This window comes from Vipera berus (assembly GCF_964194415.1).
Source record: "Vipera berus genome assembly, chromosome: 1".
Taxonomy (NCBI): domain Eukaryota; kingdom Metazoa; phylum Chordata; class Lepidosauria; order Squamata; family Viperidae; genus Vipera; species Vipera berus.
Genome location: NC_138202.1, coordinates 104162210 through 104185565, shown reverse-complemented (window position 1 = coordinate 104185565; position 23356 = coordinate 104162210). Strand labels below are relative to the sequence as shown.

The window sequence follows — 23356 nt, the reverse complement described above, 5'->3', positions numbered from 1 at the left end:
TTATAGTTTTCTTAAATTTTGTTTTGCAACGTTGGTGCTTTGTATTAAAATGGGAGCTTCTTTTTTCTGAAGCATTCCTGCTCAATTGGGAATCAAGAATATTAACCCATAAAAGTCAGATTTGCAAGGTAACAATGATATATACAGTTACAGCAATGCTTCCTACCAGCAGTTTGAACAAGCAAGTATTTTTGCCTTGCTTCACAAATTCCCTGATCTGGGGCAGGATATAAGTGAAATATAACTTATCTTTAGCCAAGTCTTGTTTTAGAACATGGTGAAATTCCAGCATCTGAGGTGTCAAATAATTCACATGTTATTTAAAAGAGCTTTAAAAAATCTGATCATTGAGATTGATTTGTATTTGCTGTTGATTTTTATATCTGTGCAGAAACAAGCTATACGTTTTACCTTTGCAACTCAGTTTTAGAGTTTCTTGATTTTAAACAATGTCATACTTGGCTACATGCAGGATGCAGCATTTAAAAATAAATTCTTATTTTCTATCCTTTGAAAGGGATCGGGCTCCTTTTGTGCTGACATCAGACATGGCTTACGTTATCAATGGTGGAGAAAAGCCCACAATTCGTTTCCAGCTGTTTGTTGATCTCTGCTGCCAAGCTTATAATTTAATCAGAAAACAAGCCAACCTTTTCCTTAATCTGCTGTCCCTGGTAATATTTCTACATATCACTGATGTTAACAAAATAGCCTTTAAAGCAAAGAACAGAACTATGCTGACACTTAATTTCAACTTAAAAGTTCTGAATAGCAGGCATAAATCTGGAAAGCCTTTTTAAAATAAATGCTTGTTTATGTAGAAGTACCGTATATACTTGAGTATAAGCCGACTCGAGTATAAGCCGAGACCCCCAATTTCACCCCCAAAAACTGGGAAAAGTTGTTGACTCGAGTATAAGCCGATCCGCCATTCTGCAAGCCTCCACCGCCGGCGGAGGCTGGATCCGCGCTTTGCAAGCCTCCGCCGCCGGCGGAGGCTGGATCCGCGCTCTGCAAGCCTCTGCCGCCAGCAGAGGCTCGATCCGCCATTTTGCAAGCCTGAATACACAGGAATACCCTGTGTGGCCGCGGCTCTCGGGGAAGCCCTGGCTGTCCGCTTCCTCGCTCCACGCTGCCATTCGGGGCCCGCGCGTTCCCCGGGCAAATCGCGGCGCCCAGCAGGCGAGGAAACACGCCCGCTCCAGTCGCCCCCCCCTTCCCTCAGGAGACGCGAAGCAAGTGACCGCCCGGAGCTTACCGAGGACTTGCGCGCGGCCGAGGCTTCAGTGCTTCCAGGATCGCACACACCTCTCCCAAGCCGCCGCCATCCGGAGACCTGCCGAAGTTTGGGGAGGTTTGGGGAGGTGCGCGCGCACCTCCCCAAACCTCCCCAAACGTCGGCAGGTCTCCGTTCCTCCGCGCAGACCTGCCGACGTTTGGGGAGGTTTGGGCGCCTCCCCAAACCTCCCCAAACGTTGGCAGGTCTCCGTTCCTCCTGCCGACGTTTGGGGAGGTTTGGGCGCCTCCCCAAACCTCCCCAGGTCTCCGTTCCTCCTGCCGACGTTTGGGGAGGTTTGGGCGCCTCTCCAGGTCTCCGTTCCTCCGCGCAGACCTGCCGACGTTTGGGGAGGTTTGGGCGCCTCCCCAAACCTCCCCAGGTCTCCGTTCCTCCTGCCGACGTTTGGGGAGGTTTGGGCGCCTCTCCAGGTCTCCGTTCCTCCGCGCAGACCTGCCGACGTTTGGGGAGGTTTGGGCGCCTCCCCAAACCTCCCCAAACGTCGGCAGGTCTCCGTTCCTCCTGCCGACGTTTGGGGAGGTTTGGGCGCCTCCCCAAACCTCCCCAGGTCTCCGTTCCTCCGCGCAGACCTGCCGACGTTTGGGGAGGTTTGGGCGCCTCCCCAAACCTCCCCAGGTCTCCGTTCCTCCTGCCGATGTTTGGGGAGGTTTGGGCGCCTCCCCAAACCTCCCCAGGTCTCCGTTCCTCCGCGCAGACCTGCCGACGTTTGGGGAGGTTTGGGCGCCTCCCCAAACCTCCCCAGGTCTCCGTTCCTCCTGCCGACGTTTGGGGAGGTTTGGGCGCCTCCCCAAACCTCCCCAGGTCTCCGTTCCTCCGCGCAGACCTGCCGACGTTTGGGGAGGTTTGGGCGCCTCCCCAAACCTCCCCAAACGTCGGCAGGTCTCCGTTCCTCCTGCCGACATTTGGGGAGGTTTGGGCGCCTCCCCAAACCTCCCCAGGTCTCCGTTCCTCCGCACAGACCTGCCGACGTTTGGGGAGGTTTGGGCGCCTCCCCAAACCTCCCCAGGTCTCCGTTCCTCCTGCCGACGTTTGGGGAGGTTTGGGCGCCTCCCCAAACCTCCCCAGGTCTCCGTTCCTCCGCGAGTCTGCGCGGAGGAACGGAGACCTGGGGAGGTTTGGGGAGGCGCCCAAACCTCCCCAAACGTCGGCAGGTCTGCGCGGAGGAACGGAGACCTGGGGAGGTTTGGGGAGGTGCCCAAACCTCCCCAAACGTCGGCAGGAGGAACGGAGACCTGGGGAGGTTTGGGGAGGCGCCCAAACCTCCCCAAACGTCGGCAGGTCTGCGCGGAGGAACGGAGACCTGGGGAGGTTTGGGGAGGCGCCCAAACCTCCCCAAACGTCGGCAGGTCTGCGCGGAGGAACGGAGACCTGGGGAGGCGCCCAAACCTCCCCAAACGTCGGCAGGAGGAACGGAGACCTGGGGAGGTTTGGGGAGGCGCCCAAACCTCCCCAAACGTCGGCAGGTCTGCGCGGAGGAACGGAGACCTGGGGAGGTTTGGGGAGGCGCCCAAACCTCCCCAAACGTCGGCAGGTCTGCGCGGAGGAACGGAGACCTGGGGAGGTTTGGGGAGGTGCCCAAACCTCCCCAAACGTCGGCAGGAGGAACGGAGACCTGCCGACGTTTGGGGAGGTTTGGGGAGGCGCCCAAACCTCCCCAAACGTCGGCAGGTCTGCGCGGAGGAACGGAGACCTGGGGAGGTTTGGGGAGGCGCCCAAACCTCCCCAAACGTCGGCAGGAGGAACGGAGACCTGCCGACGTTTGGGGAGGTTTGGGGAGGCGCCCAAACCTCCCCAAACGTCGGCAGGTCTGCGCGGAGGAACGGAGACCTGGGGAGGCGCCCAAACCTCCCCAAACGTCGGCAGGAGGAACGGAGACCTGGGGAGGTTTGGGGAGGCGCCCAAACCTCCCCAAACGTCGGCAGGTCTGCGCGGAGGAACGGAGACCTGGGGAGGTTTGGGGAGGTGCCCAAACCTCCCCAAACGTCGGCAGGAGGAACGGAGACCTGCCGAAGTTTGGGGAGGTTTGGGGAGGCGCCCAAACCTCCCCAAACGTCGGCAGGTCTCCGTTCCTCCGCGCCCTGCCTGCCTGCTTCTTTCCGCTGCGGAAAGAAGCAGGCAGGCAGGGCGCGGAGGAACGGAGACCTGCCGACGTTTGGGGAGGTTTGGGGAGGTTCGCGCGCACCTCCCCAAACCTCCCCAAACTTCGGCAGGTCTCGGACGGCGGTGGCTTGGGAGAGGTGCGCGCGATCCCGGAAGCACCAAAGCCTCGGCCGCGCACAAGTCCTCGGTAAGTTTTTTTTTGTTGACTGGAGTATAAGCCGAAGTGGAATTTTTCAGCCCAAAAAGTGGGCTGAAAAATTCGGCTTATACTCAAGTATATACGGTAGGTAATGTATGTTTGCTTATTGGAAAAGTAACTGTTCATTTTACAGATGATGTCTTCTGGCTTGCCAGAACTTACTGGAGTTCAAGATCTCAAATACGTCCAGGATGCTCTTCAGCCCCAAACTACTGATGCCGAGGCCACCATTTTCTTCACAAGGTAAATAATTTTAAAATCTTGTTTCTTGCATGCACCTAAGGCTAGAGGCTCAATTAACTTCCACAAAGAGAAGTTCTACCTATTTGCCCTTATCTTTGTGCAACTTTAACACCTGGTTTGGACATTTAGGTGTATAGAGGACTGTAGAGATAAGGAAATGTCTCCATGAGCCTCACTGACTCCGGGTAGGTTTCTGCATACAATTCGAGGTGCTAATGACCACAGTAAAGCACTACAGGGCTGGGTTACTTGCCTAGGTCTAGTTAGAGCTGCCTATCTCAAGAGGATGCATAGAGTGGGCATGCTTCAAGTCCCTTTCCTTCAAGCAGGGTCAACTGATGGGCCTTAAAAAAGGGACTACTTGGTTGCTGTGTCTGCCTTTAGAATGAACTTTCCCACCCCCTGAGATGCAGGCGACCCTGACCTATTAGCCTTTCAGGGAGCTATGAAAACCCAGACTCTTCTATGCACTGGGCAAGACAGTGATTAAACTAGTTTTGTTGGGAAAGGGAGTGTCTTGTTATTCAGCCTCTAATGGTTTTGTTTTTATTTTGCTATTTTATATTGTTGTAGTTCTGATTCTTTGGGTTTTAAATTGATTTACACTGCTGAGATGTCAAAGTCATGATTTTGGCAGTTTATAAATTCTGTAAATGGACAAACCAAAGTTAATCGTCATTTAGCCTACACTCATTCAGCGACCATTCAAAGTTACCATGGTGCTGAATGAGGGGGACTTGTGTCAGGTTTTCATAGTTGCGGCAATCGCAGCATCCCTGCAGTCCCATGGTCACAATTTAGGTGCTGGGTTGGCTTGCAATTAGCACATCACAATGTCCTGCAGTCACATGATTGCCTTTTGCGACCTTAACTGATGGATTCTGACAAGCAAAGTCAATGGGGAAGCCAGCTGAAGGTCCCAAATCTGATCCTAAGACTGTGGGATGCTTCGACTATGGGATGCTTCGACCATGGAGGATTTGCCTTACAGTGGCAATTGGGACTGCCAAAATTTAGTGATGGAAGTTTGCAATATATTGTGGGTTTTGCATTTCCAAAAAGAAAACTTGGGAATTATTCTATATACACATAGTTCTTTGGGTTCAGCAATAGTAAACTAGTAGCTCTACCATCATCTATTTCTGTTTTATATCGGGAATATTAATTTTAAAGTTTTCTATTATGATTACTATACAGTGATACCTTGATACTCATCATTAATTGGTTCTGGGACGTGTGACAAGTGCCAAAAGTGATGGGCACCAAATAAATTTTTCCCATAAAGTTGCAAGGCAACTGACACCAACAAGCTCTAATTTGTGCGTTGAGTACCAAACAGACTACGAAGTACTGGGACAAAACTTTCACATCAAAACTCATCAAGTACCAAATTTGACAAGTTTCAAAGCAGTCGACTACTGAGGTACCACTGTACTAAAATTTGAACTGTGAAGTGATCCCTCATATTCTTATTACAAAATTGAACTGTGAAGTGATCCCTCATATTCTTATTACAAAATTAAAGTTGTAATTGTAAAGAAACCAAAAGATATTGGCACACTTGTAACATATGAAATTAATATTCTTTGTTTATTTCTAGGCTAATTGAATCAAGCTTGGGAAGTGTTGCTACAAAGTTCAACTTTTTTATTCACAACCTTGCTCAACTGCGTTTCTCAGGGCTGCCTTCTAATGATGAGCCAATCCTATCTTTTTCACCTAAAACCTACTCACTCAAACAAGATGGTCGTATCAAAGAAGCATCTGTTTTTACCTACCATAAAAGATACAACCCAGATAAATTTTATGTAAGGCTTTGAATTATATTTTGATTCATCGTGATTTCTGTAGCTTCCTTCATTCGCTTTAACCAGCATATTTTCACATGTATCCCATTATAGCAGCAATTTCAGATTTTTGTTGTTTTTCATTTGAGTGCAACTTATCTACCTATGAGTCAAACCATATTGAATGCAGGAATATCACTGAAGGAACATCTGCTTTAATGGATGTTCCATAACTTAATGATACTTAAGTCTTGGAAATGAAGTTTAGGGTTTTTGTACCAGAAGTCTTCAGACAATCATTTTGTTCAACAATTGTTCAAAGTTATAGCGATGCTGAAAAGATGATACTTACACCTGGTCCTTGAAATTACAGCTGTTGTAGCAGCCCCATAGCCACAGGTTTAAAGTTTGGGTGCTTGGCAGCTTGCTCAGGACCGCAGAAGCATTACAGAGTACATCACACACACACCCGTGCCTTTCCCCCCCTTCAGAATGGTTCTGTTTCAGTGAGGTTTGATGCCTCAGTTGCGAGGTTGGAGTGGAAAAAATATATATGGTTGCAGCACCAAATATTGAAATAATTGTATTCAAAGCAAGCATATCAAGGCTATCATATTGTCATCATACGTCAACCTGGTCCTTCTGGCTTGTAAACTATGTCTCAAGGCAAAGGAAAGATTGAGAATTTTGCTACTGGCATTGCTTTTTTTCATTGGACGATTCGAAATAAATATAAGGGTGTACCTTTTCAAGTCTGGTCATGTCTGCTCCCCCACCCTCAATTCTGAGAGTTGAAATCTTACCACTTCTGCAGAGAACAAGATTTGGAAAGTTTATAGCACAGGATTACAGGAGTTAAACTTTTTAATAGTGAAATGTTCGCTTTTTTCTTTGGCAGATCTATGTGGTCAGAGTTTTGAGAGAGGGGCAAACTGAACCCACATTCATTTTTCGCACATTTGATGAGTTTCAGGAGTTACACAACAAGCTTGGGATCCTATTTCCTCTTTGGAAATTACCAGGGTACGTGTCGCAATTTTATTTTAGGGGATTGTTTTTGTTTTACATACTGTATCTAAAATTTACCTATTTAGAGTTTTAAGATTAGCACATTGCACATTGGAACATTTTCTTTATGAAGTAAACGAGTAAAGCACCCTGTTTTGGGGGTTACTACTGCATTTACTACTGCATTTAGTCTGTTTATAGATCAGCTGGATTTACATGAAGCCCTGCACATTTCAACAATACATGTAGTGCTCAGGTTACAACTACTTGTTCAACAACTGTTCAGTTTACAGTGGTGTTAAACAAGGGGGACATAGAGCCGGTTCTCAGAGTCCTGGCCATTGCAGCATCCCAGCAGTCACATGATTGCAGTCTGGGTGCTTGGTGCCCACTGCAGGACATCTCAGTGAGCTGTAATCACGTGATAATGACCTTTGACATTCCCTGCTGACTTCCCACAAGCAAGTGATGGAGAAGCTGCATCTAGTATACTCTTCAGGTTTTATTATTTATTTATTATTATTTAGATTTATATACCACCCTTTCCCGAAGGACTCAGGGCGGTTTACAGGATGTTCAAAAGAAAATCAATACAAAAGTTAAAACAATTTAAAAAAAGATTAAATGAAACCCTGAGAGAAAATAAAAACCCCAGTTAAAATTAAAAATTAAAAATCCTCAGCCTGGGCCAGAGAGCTCGAAGAGCCAGGTCTTCAGGTCCCGGCGGAATGAACGGATGTCGGGGGCAGTCCTAAACTCCGCGGGCAGCTGGTTCCAAAGGGCAGGCATACCCACTGAGAAGGCCCTACCCCTGGGTGTTACCCGTTTGTATTTCCCATTTCAGTCACCTTGTAGGGGAAATAGGTGGCATAAAAATTAATAAATAAAAATAAAATCAGATAAATAAATTTTGGATAGATGTACATATACAGGAAACACTTTAGCTGAAATTATCAGAAAATAGATGTACATACAGTATACATGCATGAAAAGACATCTGCTGAGCCATCCAGAAAAAATAACTCCTTCAACACTTCATGGAGCAATACGTCATGTTGTAATGCTTTAATACTTTGCATTGCCTAGTCTGTATGATTGCTTTTACTTGTTTGCCTCAATGAAACTGAAGTAACTGTTTACCTCTGTTATTGTAGCTTTCCTAGTAAGATGGTTCTAGGAAGAACTCATGTAAAGGATGTAGCAGCCAAGAGGAAAGTAGAGCTAAATAGCTACATACAAAGTTTAATGAATGCATCAACAGATGTATCGGAGGTAATTCTTGACAGTAGCCTGCAAAATACATAGATGAATTTATATATAGTCTGTATGACAGTCAGTTCTTATTGAAATTTTATCTTTCCCAACCTAGTGCGATCTTGTTTATACTTTCTTCCATCCCTTAACTCGTGATGAAAAAGCTGAAGGAATTGATGGAATAACTAGGTGTACAGGTAAGAATATAGTTGTACAGTTTAATTAGTATCCTGAATAGCACAATTATTTCTGTGAACTCTGAAGCCTCTGCCATGTGGAGTTCCCATAGAATACAAAGATATACAGTGCAAATTGTGTTAAATCGTTAGAAGTAGGAATGGAACATTCTGGAGAACTCTGGGTATTCTGTTTCCCTTGGATACATTTTGAACATTCTCTCAGACATCACATTCTGAGGCAATTTGCCAGTTTCTGGAAGAATTATGATTACCACATAAAGTGTAATTATGTTGTATAGCTAAATAACCAACAGAATTCAAACTGCTGATAAAACCCTGGTCCCCAGAATCCTTTACACATGCCCTCTCTGTCTATTCTGGAGGATTTGAAGATCATGAGAGCAAGGAAAACAGCAAAGGGAAATGGCACCCTTTGTTCTGACAGAAGCAACCTTCTTGTACAGTATCACTTAAAATGGAATTGTACTTACTTTGTTTCTATTATGAAAAATTTATTACCCTGCCTTTATCACTTTATATGTAACTTAAGGCAGTTTAATGTACCTGATATTCCTTCTTCCTCTTTTTCCCCCCACAACAGCCTTGTGAGGTGGGTTGGGCTGAGAAAGAATGACCGGCCCAAAGTCAAAATGAAATATTTGTTTGTTTTTAGATGTAGGCCCTTCAAGTCCTACCTCAGGCAAAGTAGGAGGAGAAGTTAAGCTGTCCATCTCCTATAGAAATAAAACTCTGTTTATCATGGTGATGCACATTAAAGATTTGGTAAGTATATAAATGTGCTCACATTTAAATAATTGTAGTATGCTTTATAAGACTGTCTTCCAAAAGCAAGATGCATATCTTTCTGGGGGGTGAGGAAATCAGGCTCAAGTAATATGAGGATTATATCCCCCAAAATAGTGAGGCAATTGAATATTAAAATTAAAAATTAAATATAGCAAAATCATTAGTTCTGTTTCACTAAAATTAAATGTAATTAATATTGTTACTCTCCAGTCAGATATTTAACATTTTTTTTCCTTCTGTCATATTAAAATTTTCAATTGATAGCATCTTTGGCGAAGTGAATCAAAACTTGCAAAGACAACGTGCAGCCCCATGTCCTTAAGCTACAGGTTCTTAAGGAATCCTGAGGATTGTACAAAATAATAGCAACAAAGCAATAAACAATAATACAATTTATTTGTTTATTTAAAAGATTTGTAAGGCCACTCTGGGCATTTCACAACAACAATAAAACTGTAAAAACCATAAAAACCATGCAACAAAAACTAAAAATCCGATGTTTCAGTCAACTGCTCAGGGTGCTCCAATAACCCTACATAGGCTTCACCGCACTATTCCAGTGCCTGGGTAAAAAGCCAGGTCGTAATGGCCTTCCAGATGGCTAAGAAGGTGAGGACTTGCCAAATTGCCACAGAAAGAGTGTTCTACAAGGTATGGGCAGCCACAGAAAAGACATACCGTATTTTTCGGACCATAAGACGCACCTGACCATAAGACGCACCCAGTTTTTAGAGCAGGAAAACAAGAAAAAAAATATTCTGAACCAAATAGTACCGGTATACTAGGAAGGAAGGAGGGGGGGGGGGAGAGAGAGAGAGAGAAGGAAGGAAGGAAGGAGGGAGGGAGGAAGGAAGGAAGAAAGAGATAGAGAGAAAGAAAGAGAGAGAGAGAAAGAAGGAAGGAAGAAAAAGAAAAAGAAAGGAGGGAGGAGGGAGGGAGGGAGGGAGCAAGGAAGAGAGAGAGAGAGAAGGAAGGAAGGAAGGGAGAAGGAAGGAAGAAAGAGAAGGAAGGAAGGAAGGAAGAGAAGGAAGAAAGAACGGAGGGAGGGAGGAAGAAAGAAAGAAAAAGAAAGAAAAAGAAAGGTAGGTACCGGTAGTTTCTTTTCCCTGAATAGGTTTTCTAAGATGCCAAAGCAATTTCAAACAATTTTATTTATTTATTTTTTTATTTTAATTCCATTTATATCCCGCCCTTCTCCGAAGACTCAGGGCGGCTTACAAGCTTAGCAGTAGCCTTCATTCTATGTATATGCCTGCTTATTAGGGCTCAGCTTAATTGCCCCCAACAATCTGGGTCCTCATTAGCAGTATTATCTTGCAAATGGAAAATCACTTCCAATAAACTTCGCAGAGAAACCTGCAGGGACAATTCCTCACGGCTTTGCTTGGGCAAGTCGCCTATGAGGTTTAGTTTAGCAAAAACTATTTCTTTAGCAGCGAGGTAAAAGAAAGAAAATGTGCGTGCGCAGGGAGGGGGAGGCAGTCAGAAGGCATGGAAGGCACGTCTGTATTTCCTCCCCTGCCGACCAATCACAGGGGTGGGGCGGAGAATTCCATGTCTTCATTCAATCACGTCTCTCCAATGGAGCTGATGGACTGCATTGACTGAACGGGAGACAAGTGTTTTCGCTTACCTTCGGACCATAAGACGCACCTCGTTTTCCCACCCACTTTTGGGAGGGGAAAAGTGCGTCTTATGGTCCGAAAAATACGGTACTTCCTAAGTCCTACTAGATAGCATTAGTTCAGATACCCAATATTTGATCTAGATATACATTACTCTTGGGGAGAGGTGGTGCCCCAAGTAGCCTGATCCAGTGCTGTTATAAAATACCATTCGCCCATAAGCATTAAATTATCACCACATTTATAACGTCCGGTAAAAATTTGGTCTTAAGTGATTTGGAGCTTTTATCCATTTTTTAAAAAGGGATTGTAAATTATTGCAGTCATCCTGGAGAAGTCTTGTCTATGCGATTGCTAAGACTTGATGACATGTAATTAAATGTAGACATTAAGTACTTCCCCTGCTCTCTTTGAATATGGTTGTCCTTTTTTTTAGTTTTTTTTTTAAATTATTCTTTTTGTCAGGTTACTGATGATGGTGCAGATCCTAATCCATATGTAAAGATGTATTTGCTTCCAGACATGCATAAAACTTCTAAGCGGAAAACCAAAATATCACGGAAAACTAGAAATCCAACGTTCAATGAAATGGTAAGTTGAAATAGTTGGGTAGTTTTTCAAAGCAAAGTGTAATATAGAAACCATCCGTTGAGGGATAAATAATAGGAATACAGGTAGTTCTCACTTAACATCCATTCATTCAGTGACCAAAATTACAATGGTGCTAAACGAATGGACTTACGACTGACCCTTGAAGTTCTGGCCATTGCAGCGCCCTCACAGGTGAACAAAATTAGTACATACTTGGACTCATCCATATTTATGACCGCCTTTTGGCTGCCTGCCTATCCACTCCCACCAGCTACCCCTGCTGCCCAGTCCTGCCCACCACACCACATGCCTCTACAGTACCAGTCGGGCTTCTTGTGTGCCTTCTTTTGTGCTAGTGGTGCTTGGTTTTATTGTGCTAGTGCAGGGGTAGGCAACCTTGGCTCTTTTATGACTCGTGGACTTCAACTCCCAGAATTCCTGAGCCAGCCATGCTGAGGGGAAAGGGAGAGGTTTCCAAGCTGAGCCATGCTGGCTCAGGAATTCTGGGAGTTGAAGTCCACGAGTCATAAAAGAGCCAAGGTTGCCTACCCCTGTGCTAGTGCTTGCTAGGGTTTCTGTCCACGCACCAACCAGGACTTTCTTTCGTGAAATCTCATGCCAGTGCAGCTAGTGCCTTCTTTGACATGGCTTCCTTTTTTTAAAGAAGGAACACAAGTAGGCCCTGGTCAGTACAGTAATGGCATGTGAGAACAAGATAGGTGGGTTGGGGGAGTTCAAGAGGAGGCAGCCCCTCATTTTACCAAAGCTCAGGGTTGGGAGGGACCAAGCCAGAAATAGCTTGGAGTGGTTCCTCAGCTAACTACTAGTGGGATTTGGTTAATGATGGCAACAGGGACTGTTTGGATTGCTGTCGCTAAACCCTAACCTTTTCCTAAACTTTACTGATATTTTGTAAACTGTCTTGTCTTGCACTGCTGCTGAATTTGTTTTTTTGTTTTTTTAATAGCTTGTGTACAGTGGATATAGCAAAGAAACACTCAAGCAAAGGGAACTTCAGCTAAGTGTACTCAGTGCTGAATCTCTGCGTGAAAACTTTTTCCTGGGTGGGATCACTCTTTCTTTAAAGGATTTTAACTTAAGCAAGGAGACTGTGAACTGGTACAGGCTTGCTGCTGCACCATATTTGTGAACCTGACAACTTACAGAGCTGACAATATGACCTAAATAATCTTAACTCCATTTCTATATGATCACTTTTCTCTACTTGAAGATAATCCATACACTTTAGCTTGAAACACTGCAATTTGGTGGATTGTAGTTGGACCAGCCTTTGCAGAACTTTACACAAGACTTCTGGCAAGTCATCTGCTTTGTGCTTTTACTGCAATATAAGCATCAATGTATATGAATTGTATAAATGTAATAACTTGTTATAAATGCAGTTCTGAATATGAAGAAATGTTTCAAATTCAGTCTGAGGGGGTTATTCTGAATTATTTCAATCCCATTTGAATTTTTTGCCTTGATATACTGCAAACTTGTATAATTCTCTTTATAATTTATAATTATGAACACTTTATAATTCTGCTTTCAGCACATACAGTAGCACATTTTTTTAAAAAATGATCATGACAAAATTATTTTTCAGTCTGTTAAAAGGGAGGCCCAAATAGAAGGATAGAAATTCAGTGTAGCATTTAGCCTTATGACTCATAAAGCTTCTTAGAGGCCATTACTAGAATGAGTGCCAATAATTGAAATTAAATTATAAATAATGGTGCCTTATTTTGTTGCTTATACCTTTTTTACTATTTAAAACATTTTCCAATGCTAAAAGTTAAACTTGCTAAAAATGCTTATGTGGTTCATCATATAAATTCTTTAACATTTCCCCTTTCAATTTAGGTCCACTTTAGTTCAGATTCATTAAAAAAAACCTTACCAACAGGTTGTTGAACTACAAATATTGTATGAATGCAGATGCAATTGATTTTCCACCATGGTTTGCTATAAAGCACATGTATTTTCTTTAGGTAAATATATGGGCTATTCAACAGTAATTTTGAATTTCAAAGTAGAAGTCCCACAAAGCATAATTTCTATTATATATGAATTAAAAATATGCATACTATAGAAAAAGGCCAAGTATAAATTGCACTAGCTATTATATAGTGAAGTGACACAGTGACTTTTGGAGTTAACTTTTAGATTTTTTTCATGAATAGTAAGGGAATAATCCACAAAGCATTTTATTTCAATTAAAACTGATTTGCCATTAGTAAAGATAATAAAAGATACTGTGCATGAGGTATGGTAGATTGTATTTCAAATTCATTTCTTTAATTTGTATCCAGCTAATTTCTAACACTTGGAGAAAGCTGGGTATAATTGCAATATACTAAACCCAATATTTTTTTTAAAAAAAAGCTCTTGTAGGAATTAACATTCCACAGAATGGTTAATGTTGAAACCCAAATACTTTAGAATAAAGATACAGACCGCTGAATTTAAAGCAAAAAAAAGGCATGATGAATAATACGATAGACTGACAATCTATTGCAGGCAATTAAACGAAAGTATGATATCAAATGGTTGTTAACCTGAGGTGCTGAAATGTTCATAATTGACTGTAAAATAAATTTGGGGATTCCTCAGTGTTAAAACTGCATTGTGATTAATAGAAGCTACTTAACATTTTTAGAAGTTTAGTAGTTATGTTAAATATGTAAGTTGTAAGCTATAGAGTAAACTAACTCGATTGTATTTCCTGCTCACTTGATGCTTTTTAAGATGTATTCCATTCCATCAACAAAACCACAAGTCATATAAACACAGGGAAGTAGGCTACTGTTTTTGTGAAACATTGCATTAGATTAACTATAAAGCAATATATACTGCTTTTTTGCAGTCTGTAACTACAGCACAGTGTATCACAGCACAAATCTAGATATTTTTTTAAAAAACCCTTTAATGACGGTGGTTTGCAGCTGCAGTTCTTGTCTGGATGTTAGAATATATGCTGCACATTACGGTAGTATTGCCATTATTGCATCCTGTGCCTTTGCCCACCATCACCATTTCTCAAAATAACTTCACAATGAATAAAGCTCTTCAGGTACATTCTTACAAAAGTGTTTTTCAGTTACCATTAAACATGTAAAGGAGCAACATTAATTTTGCATCTCTTTCAAATTATTTATATTTTTGTGATACACAAACTTTGTTTTAAATAATACAAATATTTAAGCTGATATACAAAAGGGTAAGGGAATAATCACAATCAAATGTAACACTTTACTAAGGAATGTTTTTAAAGTGTGGTCTCATGGCATTTTTATACTTTGTGAATGAAATTAAATCCTATGCATCAAATGTGGACTGCAGCTAGAAGTCAGTTTGTGTCTGTACATTTACTTCAATATTTTGAGGAAAACATCTTACTTTTAAGAAAAAGAACCTCCATATTTTCTGTACTAAATAATTAGTTATGACTTTGCACTGAAAATTTTTATATTGCCTTTTTATGACCTATACATATATATAAAACGCATGGGAGATCTGTGGTATTTCTCTATTTTTAAAATTTAAAATGATCCAGAGATGTTAGTATCTTGCCTTAAATTTGACTGTTTTTTCCAGGATACAATTAGCTTTTAAATGGAAGAAATATTTCTAGAATCTGCAAAATATTGTTCACTGTGTATCAGTGGGCTAAAATTTAAAGCTTCCATATGTGGAAAAAATTACACCATTCTCAGAATCTATAGGAATTTAATAATCTCTGTGTGGTATTCTCAGTACTGTGATTAACAATTTGGCAAAGGTTTATAAATAATAAAATGCATTATAAGTAAATGTGGATGTTTGGCTTCAATTGTTTCTTATCTGTAAGAACCAAATACTTCAGCTATATTACACTGATAGCTAATAAAGATGTACATTATTTCTATCAGCCTAAACCCAAAATATTTGGGTTAAATGTGACTCCATAACTGTCCTACATTACATTAAATACTATTTAATAAAAAACATTGTGCCTCTTTGTATGTGTGGATCAAGAAATCTAAGCGCAAAAGTTTCAATCAGGTCTATTCCACTGAGCATTTTTAAGAAACTTGCTTCAAATATTAACTATATGTTGCCTCTTTGTTCTTTTCTTACACCTAAATCTGTGATCTGTAGTCCTGTTAATCCTAGCACTAGTCAGTAGTAGACCATATATTCTGTGAAATCTCATGTACTTGGGACAAGATTAAATCATTTTGAGAATTACTGCCAATCACTGAAATGTCCATTGTGGTTTCCTACCTTTAATATTTTCACTTAAGAAACACTAAATGGAAAGATAAAGGAAAATATGCTAGCCTACTATACCATCTTTATTTCCAGTAATTCTTGCAGGTCCTTTTAACTTTCTTTAAAAAATAAAAATATAGAATTGGTCCAGTGCATTTTTTGATTCCCCCCCCCCCCCCCCCGCCTATGTAGAGAAAGTTCAATTAAAGAATGGTAGGGAGCATTCTTCAATGCTAGAGATGACAAAGTAGCCTGACTGATTTGCCATTGGGTTGAAATGTCATGACTGCTGTTCTTTCCCCTCATTGCAGCCATTTGGTGGAGCGCCCATTATATATCCCTCCTAGGCCCTAGATGACAGGTTCCTAATCTTTTTGCCATTACACCTTCCTTTAGTATAATCTTAATGTACACAATTTCTCCTAAACACGCAAACACCAAAATGAAGACAAATGAGCAATGAAAAAAATACAGTGTAACTTTGGGAACGATGTATTTATTGTAGTAATGTACAATTAAAAGGTTCTTCACACCTTCGCTAGACTCCCGGAGGAAAGTACACCTTACAATGGGGAAACCCTAAAGCAGGGGTCTTCAAACTTGGCCCTTTTATGACTTGTGGACTTCAACTCCCAGAATTCCTCAGCCAGCTTTGCTGGCTGAGGAATTCTGGGAGTTGAAGTCCACAAGTCATAAAAGGGCCAAGTTTGAAGACCCCTGCCCTAAAGGACTTCTTGCGATGTTATTTGATCCCAAAGGATTTGATCCTGAAGATATATTTTGGGGGTGGAAGTGGCCAACTGCTGTTCTTTACGCACAAGGTAAAATTGTAAAGTTGGGAACTTTTTTAAGGTTACAGATATCTGAAGAGCCAATCTTAGGATACACATTACGGTTAATATCGGGCAATTAGCCCCACGATGCGATGGTAGGCGGCGGTCGAGGAGCTTTTTCTTACAACCAAATCACAGGATCGGAAACATTTTGCCGCTGCCATTTGCCGCTTCAGACACACACAATCAATCTCTCTCTCTCTCTCCCTCCCTCTCTGTCTCCCACCCTGGTCTCTCAAGTGGAAAGACTAAGAAAGGAATGCTGGGAGGTGTAGTTCACCAGCAGGCGGAAGAACCACGCTGAAGAATAGCCGCGTGTGAAACCGGAAGTCCTTTCGTTCTGCCTGCAACGTCATTTCCGGCGGAAAGAAAGCTCGACTTGCAAGGCTGCCTTTCTCGCTTCTTTCTTTTCGGCGCCATCATGGGTCGCATGCACGCACCCGGGTGAGTTTGGCCGAGAGCGGGGCCTCGGCGTGAGGAGATCCCAGGAAGACCGGCGGGAATGGTCTCGCGATCTCCTCTGGCCGTAGTGTTGCGATCTATTTCAGGAGCGTTTCCTTCGCTTCTGTTTTGGAGGGGTGGGTCGGCCTTTGCTTAGAGGCCGACTTGGTTGAGGACTGGCGGCTTCCTCGTTAATCCAGTGGAGTCGCAGAGGAGAGGCGGTTGGTCGCGCCGCAGTTTGGCGACCTCTCGCTCCTGCTTTGTTTTCAATGAAACATCCGGGCATCTCTTACAAAAGTCTCGGGAGGCGCCGCTTGTAGGAGACGGGGAAATAAGTGTGCAAATTGGAGAAATAAGTGTGCAAATTGGAGGCGGCGGCGCCTCGCGGATTCCCTGTACTCTGCTGCAAAGTTTTTATTGCATCGCTCGGGTAAAATCAAAAGCTACGCAGCCCTTGTAATTCTAAAAGTTTGGCTTCTGGATTCACTGACAGGGTTGATAATAATGACTTAGGTGCTGGCGATTCTAGATCACTACGGTATCAAGCTGGTTAGTAGTACCCTGTGGCGAACCGTGTACTTGTCACATTTTCTAAAATATGCTCTCTCTGACTACTTCTCTTTTCAACAGAAAGGGCCTGTCCCAGTCGGCCTTGCCTTACAGGAGAAGCGTACCTACAGTAAGTAGTTATTCAGCCCGCTTGGGACTTGATTAAAAAGCATCCAACTTGCAAAGTGAAGGATGCAAATTGTTTATAAACATCCCACGGGCTAAATTATTTTAAATGTATTTCCTACAATGATATTTTGATTTAACAGTTAAGAAATAAAATGCCCCTCTTGCAGTTAATTAGGAAAGCGTCTTGATGTATGTCCTACCTATTTCTTAAAACACACGTCTGAGTAAAAAAGCTTTAAAATGAGAACATAAATATTGACCATCTCAAAGTGATCTGTTACATGTTAAATTTTGAATAATTGCTGAAAATCTAACTTCAACAGTTGGGATAATAGTTAACATAAAAAAATGTTCAAGCAGTTCCAAGCTCCAAGACAATTATACTCATGAGAAAATTAAAACTTGTTACTCTAAGCAGTTTTGCTAGCATATGGAAATACTTGAGCTACAACCTCTTTTTGTAGTTTTAATTCATGGTATATGTTATAGGTGTCATACATGCTGCTTAGTTTAGTTATAATCAAAGGCATTAATTTGGGGGAAAATAATATTTAACTGACCAGAAGACTATATAGCATTGCAGTTTCATTAAAGTGTTATGAAATTGTACTTGTATTTTTTCAGAGTTAAGTCTATTACTTCTAAAACCACAGTGTCAAGAAATCAAAAGCTATGTAATTTCAAGGCATCCTACTTTTATTTTTCTTTTGGCCTCTGTAAGTGTGTGTGAAGATATAGCAACTGGCACTTTAACGCTTTTCTACTTACATAATTCTCTTTACCAAGAGCTTTTTACTTTTACTTTTTTATTTTTGCGATTTGAAATAGCAGAATTATTTATTATATGTTCTGTGTTGGGTGGTTGCTATCTGATATATCTGAACTTGAATGGCTCACAATTGAACTTTTTTAGTGGCTGAAACTTACTTCTGATGATGTCAAAGAGCAGATCTACAAGTTGGCTAAGAAAGGCTTGACACCTTCCCAAATTGGTACGTTGAAATAAAATGCTGTGCTAATAGTAACTAATAATATGTACATGAGGGCATGTATATTGGTTCTTAGTTATAAGCCATTTAGAGGCATTTGGGAGCCAGGCAGCCAAATAATCCATCTTATTGATTTGGTTTACCTTGATGAACTTCCCTTGGTTTATTGGCTGGCTAGTTCGCTTATTGGCTATTCATAGTTTTAAGTATTTGTAACTACTGTGAGCTGTATTGGTTGCTGGTCTGCTTCCGGGTGCAGTCTGGGTGCAATCATGGCATGGGTCCAGATTACTTAACAGACCATCTTATCCCACTGGGATTGGCCCATCCCACTCGTGCCAGCAGAGGAGGCATGCTGTGGGTCCCATCAGCATGCGTGTGCAGGAGGAGGGCCTTCTCTGCCTTTGTTCCTGCCCTCTAGAACATCTCCCTCCACCCCATGTAAGATTGGCCCCAACCTCTTATCCTTTTGTAAAGGCCTCAAGACCGGGCTATGCTAATTGGCCTGGGGCTCCAATGGGGGAACAGCACAGTGGAGATGGTTGATGGAGTAACAACAGATCCCACCTTCTCCCATTTCACCCCCCTCCCCACGTGTCCTTTATTTTAATCTCTGGTTTTAATTTATTCAGGTTTTAATGTAGATATATTTTTTATGTCTGTAAGCCACCCAGAGTTATCTTATGGTAAGATGGGTAGCGCGCACGCACACACACACACACACACACACACACACACACAAAAATATGTATACACTCAAAACACACACATCCCAAATGCTTTATTGGTTGCAGGGGGTATAAACTGGTATTTTATCCAGTTAAATAAGACATTTTTTCTTCAATAAAGTTCTGATGATTAATATAATTGAAATCTTAGAACCTACTTTTATTTAAGGTATTGAATTGATAGTTTATTTAATGCCTTTAAATATAATTGCTGCTGCTAAAATTGTACATTTTTATAGCTTTTACTGGACTGCCTTACAGTGCAGGTTGCAAGCTATTGTTTGTGATCCTACAGAAATCTTTATGGTAGCTAATGCTTCTTGGATGTCCAAGTGAATTAATACGTTTAAACTTAGGATACTTTAAAATTACAGTACTTCCAAAAGTGCTTCCTTTGTTTTCAGGTGTAATACTAAGGGACTCGCATGGGGTTGCCCAAGTTCGTTTTGTGACTGGTAACAAAATTCTGAGGATTCTTAAATCCAAGGGACTTGCCCCTGATCTCCCAGAAGATCTTTACCACTTAATCAAGAAAGCAGTTGCTGTCCGCAAGCATCTTGAGAGGAACCGCAAGGTAAAGTAGCAGAATATATTCCATCCTCAAAATTTGAAAATGGGACCTGCAATTATTCTAGAATGGTGGTTTACTTTTGAGAAGTTAGTACCTTTACAGTAAATTAAATACAATTAGATTAAATGCTGGATTGTATCTTAAGATCCTAGTGCTAGTGGAATAGGCACTGTTGAAACATACTATATTTTCCGTAGATCTGCTCTGGTGAATTAGGAGAAAGGAAGTAAGCACAATGATTGGTTAGGAGTACTGCATTATTATTCAAAGAAAATACAAAACAGATTGTTCCTAGGCTGCCTTTCAAAACAGTATTTGAAAATGTTTTGTTTTTGATGGAAGGATAAAGATGCCAAATTCCGACTTATTTTGATTGAGAGCAGAATTCATAGGCTGGCTCGTTACTACAAGACCAAGAGAGTACTCCCACCTAATTGGAAGTAGTAAGTATATTTTGCTGTCAGTCACAATATGGCTATATTGTTAAAACGTTGGCAGCAGTTTTCTGTTCCTCTGCTTAATGTTATAGAAAGAAATAGCATTTATGTAAGGAATACTATTATAAAGTGAGGCAATGTTTGAAATGTAAGCGCAGCAGTGGCCTTTCTGAAATACTTCCTAACTATTCTGTATATAAGTCTGTTGATTGTAATGAATACATTTGGGGTGCATTAAGATACATTCAGTTTGCACCTGTTCAGAAGTTGCTGCAGATTTGTACTGTGGAAAAGTATAGCAAATGGGAGGAAATGATATAAGTATTAATCCCATTAATATGACTACTGAGCTTTGCTTCAGGTTTTTTTTTACATTTAAGTCCACTTCCAGGTTGCTCACTGTGATGACAGTTTTCCAACCATTCGCAGTTTCCACCAGAAAGGATTTTCCTTTGTGTTGGCTAGTCCTTCCTTGGATGTCTGAGTGAGCTGCTGTAGACGATAAATTTAAGCGTAATCTTGTTGATGCCACAAGATGTCATGTTGATGAAGTTGCTAAATTGTTCTTCTCCTCTTCTGCAGCGAATCATCCACGGCTTCTGCTCTGGTTGCATAAAAAATTCTTACTACGACCATGGGAATCTAAACCATCTTGTAATGGTGTTATGCCTACTTCAGAGCGATGTCATTGCTTTCTTACTTAAAATTGGAAGGACAAGTTAAGACGTATACTACACCAATAAAAGCTACTGGATTTTTTCCCCACTTGATAATATAATTTGAGTTCTTTAAAGCTGCTGTTGTCCTGCAAATATTTTTGTTTTCATATAAATTTACTAAAGGTTCTTATAAACCATGTACACATTGAGTGTTGTGTTGAAATTTTTCCTATCAAATACCGTGCCGTCTTTGGGAGACAGCATTAATGAAAACGGATGGCTTGAAGTTGCTTCAGGCTAAAGTCAGAAGTGCTTATATTTCTCAGTGATATTTGTTTGCAGTTAGAGTCAATGGTTTTTGATGAATATCTATAGAAGGATCAATCTCAAAATGCTTCTTTACCCATATTGTGAGTTAGGGAAAATGGGCTTTTATAGGCTACAGGTTAATTCTTTCAAAACAAGAATTATATGAAGGCATTTTTCATTCAATTTGGAAAAAGTGGATTTTCCCTTTGATTAAGAATACAGCTATGGTAATGGAGATAAGGGCCACTTATCTTTACCCCTCCCCTGGCTTTTATTTTTAATGAAAACAGAAGAGAAATGTTTACCAATCAATTAGCTTTCAGATGAACTACTAGTAAAACTAATCTAATTGCTTTTAAGAGTAAATATACTAGTGTTGTGAACCTACAGAATAATTCAGCTAGCAAGGCAGAGGCAGGCTATTGAATTATATAGGAAAGGATAGAAATGCTTTATGTGAGGTTTTCAGATCTTTTGCCAATGTAACTATTTTCTGTTTGGAGCCCTTAAAACAACATTCCACAGGTCTCTGCCCCCTGCTCGAAACATCAGTGGTAGCTGTTGTATCGGATACAACAATATCCAATAAGGCATCAACTCAATTTAGGGGAACAAAAATAAGATGTTTTCTATGTGTGTGTGTGAGAGAGACTGCTAGGGTCTTTTCTATTCTTGTAGAAGATACAGTGGGCAGTACTATAATGCCCTTTTATAAAATTGCATAGTATTGTCATCTGAATGTTTTTCCTCCAACTATATAAAATTGATAGAGATGTGGAAAATAAATAACTGAAGTGAGCTTCGGCACGTGTTTGCCAAGTGTAGATGTGGAGAGAAAAGGTGTTCTTCATTTTTCTCTCAGAGATAGGGCTCGCTCTTGTTTCTCGAGCACATAGATCAAATAACGATCTTAGTTTTAAGGTAGATCAATAAATCCTCTTGCATGTGCTTAACTTAATAAAATATGCTGCTTAGAGTGTGTTCAAAAGAAATTTTATAAATTACCAGAAACTATTCTTGTGAGCATAGTCATTGTGTGTATCTAAACTTGCCCCTCTAGCCAAATATGGTCATGACATTTTCCGAGTTTTCCTAATGTCGTTAAGTTTAGCAATTCAGAGATTGTCATTGAAAGCTTTTATGTATCTCCCCGTCATTAAATATCTGAACTTCAATATGCAAAGTTTATAATTTATAGGAAGCACATTTGTTATACAGACTTGGCTTCATAGCATTTAATGTCTCAAGCTTTTTACCATATTCAATTCTATTAAGTTATAAATACGACTGAGTATATATATTATAATCAGCTCTGCACAGTTAGGGAAACGACGAGTGCTTTTAGAAACACTTTAGAATAGTTTGCCATACTGTTAAAATCATTTGCAGTAAGCTTAGCTGAATTGGACATGGATTAAGAAAAAAGCCCTGTAGTCAGCAGAATAAAAGAATTTTAATTGGATAAGTTAACCTGAAAGAAGCAAATTAAGGACAGATATACATGGAGGAAATCTATCATCACTAACAGTTGACATCGACTTAATGGCACGTAAATTGTTTGGCACAAAATCTTAACAGTTAAGCAATGTCTGCATGGCTCATTTGCTTGTCTTGCCATCACCATGGAGGGAGACTTAGAGGGGATTTCATATAGTTCCTTTGGCTGTAGAGTTCTTTGTGCTCTCTGAACTTTGTTGTTTGCTTGCAGATGTTTAGGTAACATCTTTGAGAATGTACTTTCTGTACTTTAAGGATTCCCAGATGTACATAGAACAGTAGAATTTGGAATAAAACTTAAAAGCTGATTGATCTAGAACAGGGGTGTCAAACTCAGTTTCATTGAGGGCCACATCAGCATTGTGGTTACCCTTGGGGGGCTGGGTGGGTGTGGCCAGGGTGGGCATGGCCTACTGGGTGGGTGTGGCTGGAGTGCGTATGGCCTACTGGGTGGGCATGGCCAGCTCTACATCATTTGTGTCAAGGGTGCCTATGGGGGCCTGGGCAGGAGTGGGACAGATCTGAGGGGGTCTGGCAGAAGGAGATGGGACCAGGGAAGTGCCAAAGCATGGTCCACTGGAGGAGCCTCACTGTTCCTCTCAGGCCGTTGGGGGGGGCGGCTGGACGATGGTGTGGAGGTCAAATGCCTAGCCCCGCCCTCAAGCACCCACGGCATAAGCCCAGCCCCACTTCCCCAAGGGGGTGCCCACCTGCATTTACCTCTTCCTCAAGGCTGCTGCTGCTGCTGTGCTTGCTCTCCCTAGCCAGGTTGCTCATGATGGGTACAAGGGCAAAATCAAGGGGGAGGCCCATTCCCTCCCCATGTGAGAAGACCTGGCTTTGTATCCAAAGCTTCGTTAGCAATAG

General features: G+C 41.6%; 2 protein-coding genes across 3 annotated transcripts in view; both read left to right on the top strand.

The window, feature by feature from the left end:
• The window catches only part of PIK3C2A (phosphatidylinositol-4-phosphate 3-kinase catalytic subunit type 2 alpha), a 71675-nt gene extending 56765 nt beyond the window's left edge, over positions 1 to 14910 (top strand). For both annotated transcript variants that reach the window (XM_081315197.1, XM_081315198.1), the window contains exons 26-34: positions 518 to 674; positions 3730 to 3839; positions 5440 to 5647; positions 6525 to 6649; positions 7789 to 7906; positions 8004 to 8085; positions 8741 to 8850; positions 10965 to 11090; positions 12058 to 14910. In XM_081315197.1, coding sequence (XP_081171323.1) covers positions 518 to 674; positions 3730 to 3839; positions 5440 to 5647; positions 6525 to 6649; positions 7789 to 7906; positions 8004 to 8085; positions 8741 to 8850; positions 10965 to 11090; positions 12058 to 12240 — 1219 coding nt within the window. In that variant the 3' untranslated portion in view covers positions 12241 to 14910. The remainder of the gene's footprint in view (positions 1 to 517; positions 675 to 3729; positions 3840 to 5439; positions 5648 to 6524; positions 6650 to 7788; positions 7907 to 8003; positions 8086 to 8740; positions 8851 to 10964; positions 11091 to 12057) is intronic.
• A 1603-nt stretch (positions 14911 to 16513) lies between these two features.
• On the top strand, positions 16514 to 20884 carry RPS13 (ribosomal protein S13). The gene is made up of 6 exons (XM_081314806.1): positions 16514 to 16624; positions 17252 to 17300; positions 18213 to 18291; positions 19421 to 19590; positions 19930 to 20030; positions 20607 to 20884. The coding sequence occupies exons 1-6, from the start codon at positions 16602 to 16604 to the stop codon at positions 20638 to 20640; spliced, it is 456 nt and encodes a 151-aa protein (XP_081170932.1). The 5' UTR covers positions 16514 to 16601; the 3' UTR covers positions 20641 to 20884.
• The last annotated feature ends 2472 nt before the right edge of the window (positions 20885 to 23356 follow it).

Coding starts and splice junctions, on each gene's coding strand:
- RPS13 (XM_081314806.1), top strand. CDS start 16,602: ATGGGTCGCATGCACGCACCCGG. Junction 17,301..18,212: donor ACAGGAGAAGCGTACCTACA/GTAAGTAGTTAT, acceptor GAACTTTTTTAG/TGGCTGAAACTTACTTCTGA. Junction 20,031..20,606: donor CTCCCACCTAATTGGAAGTA/GTAAGTATATTT, acceptor CCTCTTCTGCAG/CGAATCATCCACGGCTTCTG.